Source organism: Ictalurus punctatus, chromosome 17 (assembly GCF_001660625.3).
Source record: "Ictalurus punctatus breed USDA103 chromosome 17, Coco_2.0, whole genome shotgun sequence".
In the NCBI taxonomy this organism is placed as follows: Eukaryota; Metazoa; Chordata; class Actinopteri; order Siluriformes; family Ictaluridae; genus Ictalurus; species Ictalurus punctatus.
This window is the reverse complement of record NC_030432.2, coordinates 25,443,395-25,450,894: the sequence shown is the minus strand read 5'-3', so window position 1 is coordinate 25,450,894 and position 7,500 is coordinate 25,443,395. Positions and strand designations below refer to the sequence as shown.

Below are 7,500 nucleotides of genomic sequence, written 5' to 3'. Positions count from 1 at the left end.
TGCAGTTTTCAAAGCAATCGTTGATTTGTTTCTGCCGTGTAGCATCAGTTCTGCCTGCTTCTCAAACCCGTCATCTACGAGCTCATTCCTCTACAGATACTGTGATGCAATAACGATGTCCCGATAACGCTAATTACATTTTCAGTATCCGTTACTCCATGTGTGCACTCATGCTGGAGATATAAGCAGGACAGGGAATCTGAGGATAAGAGACAAAACCACGACTGATTTCAGAGCAGAGCTTTTAGAGGAACATTAGAGAGATGAGAGACGTTAGAGTAAGACATCATAAGGAATGATTCAGATATAATGTCAGTGGTGCATCACTGTCTGTGAGAGAAAGGCAGCTGGGTGTGGAAACCTCAGCGTGACGTGAGGTACAGTGAGCGGTGAGGACGTGTTGTGGCACGCTGTATTATTTGTATGGAAGTGTGTGACATGTAGACACTGATCTGGCACGCCTGATCTCTCTTTATCTCAATTTCCTTCTGGAATTTATCCATTCACTCATTTTACATTCGCTTTTCTTGGCATGGGACGTGGTGGAACCCGGCTGAGTAGGTCAGCTCAGATTTCTGCTGTGTGTACACTGAAAACAATTGTTTTGTACGCGAAACCAATTATTCAAGACCACGGATTCCACCTCCTCCTGTCGTTCCCAAGCCGAGCGTGAGATATAATCTATCCAGAGGGTCCTGGGTCTGCCCCGGGGTCTCAGTCCAGTGGGGCGCTCTGGAGACGTCTCCACGGGGAGCTGACCATGGAGAGTTCTTGTAAACATCAGCTGTCTCCTGTCGATTCGCAGGAGAACCAGCTTTACTCCGAGGGTCTGGAGTGTCTGGAGCGCCTCCTCTCATCACAGAGAGAAAACCACGCAGCCCTGCAGAGGAACCCGATTTCCGCCGCCTGTACTCGTGACCTTATTATTTTGGCCTGAACTCTACTGTGAGAATTCTCACTGTGTAACATTCCCACACACTTCAGCGCAGAAATGCTGGGCTTACTCTCAGTGATAGGGTGAAATTTGTAATATGTCCAGAACTTGCCTAATACATGTAAATGTACACGGCGAATATAACGGTAATTATAATGATGATGAAAGTTCCAGGGATGGATTACCGAGCGAGCCTACTGGGCACAGACACAAGGATCCTAGGAATTAAGCCATTATGCTAAACCATTAAAGTTAAAGAATGTGAAATAAATGGAAATATTATTGTCGCAGGTCTGAACTGATTCTACACATCGGGCGATCAGGTAGGTCCAGTGTTTAACAGGAGCTGGAGATGCGAATGAAAGGAAAAGATAACCATGAACCATAAATACAGCTGTAACACAAGATATACGGCAGTTACAGATTTAACTATGTTCATTTCACTTCGAAGCTTCTCCAAAACCCAAAACCAAACCACAATTGTTCCTGCTTCCCTAGAAACTTGACCGTTACCCTCAGAAAGAAAGAAGACCAGCCTTCCTGTGCATTTCATTTTATTATGTTTTGGTTCCTGTCCCAGTTTCCGAGAGCTTCAAATTTCAGCTGGGACATTCAGTGTCAACTCAGACAGAGATGTTGATGCCACCAAACCAACACCTGACTGAGTTCTAACATCTAATTAAAACACATCTTATCTAAGAAGCCATGTTTAGGATTTAATATCTCTGGAAATATTATTCCCAGCCACATGAAATTTGGCAGATTTAAAGACAAACTTGTTTTCTATCTGTCGAAATGCCCAGACGTCACCACAGAAGACCAGTTTTTTTTTATTACAGGGTCCTCCAATTGGGAAAAAGTGCAACATTTCCAAACGTGAGTGATATTAGGGGCTTATTGAGGCCGCTATAATAGACACAGATGCTAGAAGTCACAGTTTGTGCTTAAACTACTATATTTCATTGACTTTGTGTCAAAATTTGAGGTCTGAACAACCTATAGAATTAACAATATTGACAAAATTACAACATAAATTTCTGCTATTTTGACATTATGTTGGAATTCAGAAAAAAAAAAAAATAAAAAAATAAAAAGAGTATTAATTAAAATAATATCCTCACCGGGATCAAAATCCACATCTTCAACTTCCTCGACACCAAAGTCAAGGTCCCGAGGGTCCAAACTCTCCACGACGTCGCCCATTTCTCTCAGATCTCAGCTCACTGTGTGTCTCTGTTTACACACACACACACACACACACACACACACACACAGTTACTCCCACCCTCTCAAGTGTTTGGTGTCAGGTTTACCGTTACTGATCAAGATTTAGTGATTTAAATGGAGAATAACTGTGCAGTTAATAATTAATCTACACGATTCACACATTCAGCAAACTAACAATTAGAATTATAAACTATAAACGCACTACTAACATAAATGAACTGCCGGTTGGTGTATTATTTAAAACTGGTGAATAGGACATGCAGCGTTGCGAACTCTTTTCAGGGGAAATTTTGAACAATGGCGATCAGCGATTGGTCATTTTAAAGAATCGTGATCAGTGATTGATTTAAAAAGAAGAAGAAAGCCTTTATTCGTTACATATACATTACAGTAGAGTAACGATTATTTCTTCACATATCCCAGCTTCTTAGAAAGTTGGGGTCAGATCCCAGGATCAGCCATGATACGGAGCAGAGAGGGTTAAGGGCCTTGTGCACAATCCCAACAGTGGTGCTGGGGCTTGAACCCCCGACCTTCAGTAACCCAGAGCCTTTAACCAGTGAACCAACACTGCCCAAATGCCCACTGTTGGTGACCAGTGATTGGCCGTGAGAACAATGGTGATCAGTGATTGGTCATCAGGAACAATAATAAATAGGAAAGTTGCTGTTGTCTGCTCAAAAGGTTGCTAAGACTTTCGCTAGGCTTTTAGAAAAAAAAAATGAAGTCAGCAATAAAAATAAAATGTCCGTTATAATTATGGGGGCGAAACTGGCACCGAGTGAGACAGACACCGTCTCGGTAACAGTCTGGGTTTTCTGTCCTCACAGCTGTTATTAAGACAATTTTATTCACTGTTATTATCTCAGAAACAGACACATAATGAAGCACTGAGACTCTGACGTACTCTTTCATCAGTCTGTCTGAATTGAGAAAGTTTCAAGTAGCGCGCACTAGTTAATAGCACTCTGTCTAGTGACGGCACAAATGGAACTGAGCTATCAAGATCTTCATCATTTACCTCAGACGTGTTGGTGAATTACAAAGAAAATACTCAGTTCGGCTAAACTTTCACTCAAATTACAGCTAGCATGAACCCAACCCAAGTGGTCAGAGCTGTGAGAACACGGTTGCTAGGCAACTGCAAAGCATGAACACAGAGTAGCCTATAAACTAGCTAATAAATGAAGCTAATGTTTTAGCATGCTAACCATTAAGTCTTTTACAGAGAGCGTAAAGAGTAAAAATGACAGAACATCAAAATTATTTCTCAATCTTCGGTGTCTCTGGTGAGTGTACGACGCTAGTACAGTTAGCAGTGCCTTGCTAATTTAGAACAAAGCCAGCACAGCACGCGATGTAAATTAATTTAAATAAGATATTAATCAGTGTTTGTGTTTAACTGGTTAGCGTTAGAGACGATATATACAGTAGCTACTACGGTTTCTCATCTGAACTCAAACAGAAAAAACAAGTGACAAACTATAATCAACATCGAGTTAGCACGTGTGAAGGTAAGGTCAAGCAGCACTGTAGAGTTCATTTATCTTATTTAACATAATCCTGTTTCACGGCTTAGCAACGTTAACGGAACACGACATGAATTACAACCCAGAAAAAAATATTATCCTTACCCTTTAAACATTCTGTTCCGTTTCTTTTTCTTCTCTCTTCCTGAGTGTTTCTCCTCTATCCGTCATCATTTCGCTCGTGCGAGTCAGTTCAGGAGCGTGACCTGTTCAACCGAGAAAATATATATACACTATATCTCTCAACGTAAAACTAACTTTATATAAAGTGACGCTGCAGCCGTGTGACTCAGGGTCAGTGCCAGTCTTTAGCACTTTCTGTCCTAAAGAAGAAGCCAAAACATACAGAAACCCGTGCAGGAATCTGAGGGTCACGACACACTCCGGCGTCAGACAGGCAAATAAAGATAAAGAAATATAAACACATAGAACAAGGAGTATGAAGCCGGTTTATCTGAGGAAGATAAAGACTCTTGCTATGGTTACATCTCATAATGTGTTATCTCGCTCTGTTCACATCTTTTACCCATTACTATTTCTACACAGTCTGTTCTAGTGCAACGGCCCAAATACAAAGTATTATTTAAAAATATATGTTTTTTTAAGGGACAACAAATAGTCATTTAGATCAAATTCCCCCGATAAACAGAACAAAGGAGAAATCGTAACTTTTACATTACAATATACATTTCATAATAAAATCAGGTTTTTCTTCGTCTGATATTTCTACATTTTAGACAAACAGTGAAAGCCAAGATGAAGCATTTCCAACAGGATTATATTTCAGTGACGATATTCTAGAATTACTGCTAATAAAATTATTTAAGAAACATAACAACTAATGCAAAAAACATCAAATGCTTTAAAAATAAAATATATAAATATTTCCAACACATGTTGAGGTCCTGACTTTAGAGCTTAGAGCCAGTTAAGTAAGTGTGTGTGTGTGTGTGTGTGTGTTTTCTCTGTTATGGGACATCAGGGATATCAGCTGTTACTTCCTGTCAGTGACTTCCTGTCTACGTTAGTGGAGGAGAGCACTGGTATGTAGGGTCTGGTTATTAATGAATAGTTTGAAGCTGCCCGAATCATCCGCTTGATCTCTGCCCCTTCATCTGTCTAAATCCTTCCACTTGGCTCTGAAAGGACGTCAGACGTGAAAGATGTGCATGTGCTTCTGCCAGCTGTTACGTCCGTTTCGTGCAGACCTTATCTAGCTGAACTTTGACCTGTGAATTGTGAGCCAATAGGAGACAAGGCGGCGGTACTGTGGTGTTCGTGGTGGGAAAAAAAGATGGAGGATCAAGTTTTATAAGCAGCGACACACAACACCACTACGTCACTGATTTCTTATCATTGCTTGAAAAACAAAAAATTAACTAACTAGCTAGCTAACGTTACCCTGACCTGTTCTCCACATTCACACGCCTCCAGTGCTCACCGGATTTTACATCCAAACATTTCTGCAGTTGAAGATCAGATCAGTACGGGTTGTGTCGGTTATACGGTTACGACCTGTCCACCAACATGCTCCTGAATGAGTTTTATAAAGCTCTGCTTTCTTTCTGTTTCTTTCTCTCTCGCTCTGCCTGCTGGGATGACAGCACTTCTTCATTAGACGGGTAATTCCATGACGCATGTGTTTGTATTAGAAACAGGTGACTCTGGTTACTCAGAGTGGAACACACCTGTGTGAATTATAACATACTGAAATCTATCTGCAGGGCAAAGCCTCGTCCTATGAAGAACAAACAAATCACTTACTGTAATTCCTCCAGTCTAACACACCTACACCTTTTTTTTTTTTTTGCTGTTTGTCCCTTGGGACAACCTGTAAGGGTTCTACACAGCACCCTGAGAACTGAGCATTTCCTGATCAGAAAGGGCTCCACAGAGCCATTTTCAGCAGTTAAGAACCCTTAATTACCCAATAAACCATTAAAGAACCCCCATTTTGTCCTGACAGGTTCTAGGTGTGAAGAAGAAAACAGTAAGTAGTCATTTGCACTCAGGGATGGGCGATATGGCCTTAAAACTACATCGCGATATTTCATGGCATTTTTCGTGGTAAGGATATGGAAGTAATAACATTCGGCGCTACCTTTTTGTTCACAAGTCACATCAGGATACAGTCTCGAGAGCCGCGCAAAAACAAACAAACATCGATCCAAAAAACGTCAAACTTAATCGCGACCATCATCAAATACTGAACTCTACCAATTAAAGTTAGATAAAAATTAGAATATAGAATTTATTCACGAATTAAATTCCAGTGAAAATGCAAACGTTAATACATACGTTCTTAGAAAGAAAAAAAAGAGGTTCCTCAAGGGTTCCTAGGATAATTAAGTATACTTCCAAGAAGGGTTATATTTCGAATCCTTTGTAATAGGGAAACACTTTGTTGTAGAACCTTTGTTCTGAGTGTGGTTTATTCTGACAGACAGATGGACTTTGGTCTGTGAGGAACGTGGATCACACACACTGACCGTAAACACACACACACACACACACTTTACTGAGTGTACTTTATTTCCCACAATTCATTTTTTACAGCAGTGTGTCCCAATCCTGCTGCACTACAGCGTAAGGTGGTTCTCTCATGATCGACCGTTAATACGTAAAACTGTCAACGTCAAAAGTTCACAACGCGGACTACGTCTCGGTTTTCTCTCACGCTGCCTCGAACATACAGGCCCCGCCCCCAAAAGCTTTCAAGCCAACCTATCCGCTCGTTAAGTCGTGACATAACGAGCTTCCGATAATACCGTTTCCTCTCGTATTTTCAACACGCCACAGTGCTGCGTTCCTTGTTGTTTGAATAGATCCGAGTCCAAATAACCGTACAGCTTCTTAAAGTGTCACGATGTTTCGGCAGTACCACAGCACAGCGCACCGCCGGTGTATTTTAGCAGCGTTTGATCAACACGATTCATCTTCACATAACACAGTGGCTTTAAAAAACATGATGTTAAGCACACCATTCAAATCGCAAAGCGCAACAACATTAGCATCAGCTGCAAATGCGTCATCTGAGACGCTCTTTGGCTGCAATTACATCCGTCTTCACCGTCTTCCACACGTACTCCAAGCCGGTGTGGGTCCCTGTAAAGCTGCCAGATGATACGATGGCATATGATAGCTGTACCTCACTGACTGGCCCTCAACATGCACCTATACTGAAAACAATCTAACTCTCACCATAACATATCTAAAAGATATTATACAAGATATTAGCCCGACGATGTAGGTGCGTGTGTAGCTAGCCAAGGCGTGGCAGATCATTATATGCCAACTAGCCTAATTTCACGAACCCTCCAATCCTGGCCGGTCCAAATTTTGTTTTGCATCTTTGTTTACATCCAGCGTTATAGCAGTCCTGTACGTTGATCCAGATCATGGCAGATCATCTCTAAATGTCAACTTTTGCTGTTCGATTTTGGGATCTGAAGGAAGGTTTGGACCCGGAAATGGCTTTACGTCAGACTTAACAATCGGATGACGCTGCATTCGATTTACCTCGGAAGCAGGAAGTCAGAACTCGGAATGATGTCAATTTCAACGTCTGCATTCGTGCGTGAAAGTGGGACAACAAAAACTAAACTAAACAGTAGTTGTATATATTATGCGACTATTATCCTTCGGTTTAACAGATTGTTAAATGGACATTGCACCTCCATCGACATCAATCAGATAGAAACTGCATTCAGATCTCTCGGATTTCTAATCTAGTGATTAATCAGAAAAGGGCTTCATCTGACAAAACCTGAAACCTCTTCTGATTGGTGGAAACCATTTGCGAGTGTAGAC

The 7,500-nt window shown here is 41.3% G+C and overlaps 1 protein-coding gene across 6 annotated transcripts in view; it reads right to left on the bottom strand.

Moving 5' to 3' along the window:
- pld1a (phospholipase D1a) overlaps positions 1-7,500 on the bottom strand; it is a 26,506-nt gene that overhangs the window by 18,140 nt on the left and 866 nt on the right. For 4 of the 6 annotated variants that reach the window (XM_053687433.1, XM_053687431.1, XM_053687435.1 and 1 more), the window contains exons 2-3: positions 3,796-3,896; positions 2,056-2,167 (exon numbers count right to left, since the gene is read on the bottom strand). In XM_053687433.1, the coding sequence (XP_053543408.1) occupies positions 2,056-2,137 (82 nt within the window). In that variant the 5' untranslated portion in view covers positions 2,138-2,167; positions 3,796-3,896. Of the gene's footprint in view, positions 1-2,055; positions 2,168-3,795; positions 3,897-5,791; positions 5,948-5,988; positions 6,140-7,500 lie in introns of those variants that run through there. The other 2 variants (XM_053687432.1, XM_053687434.1) reach the window with 2 other exon arrangements.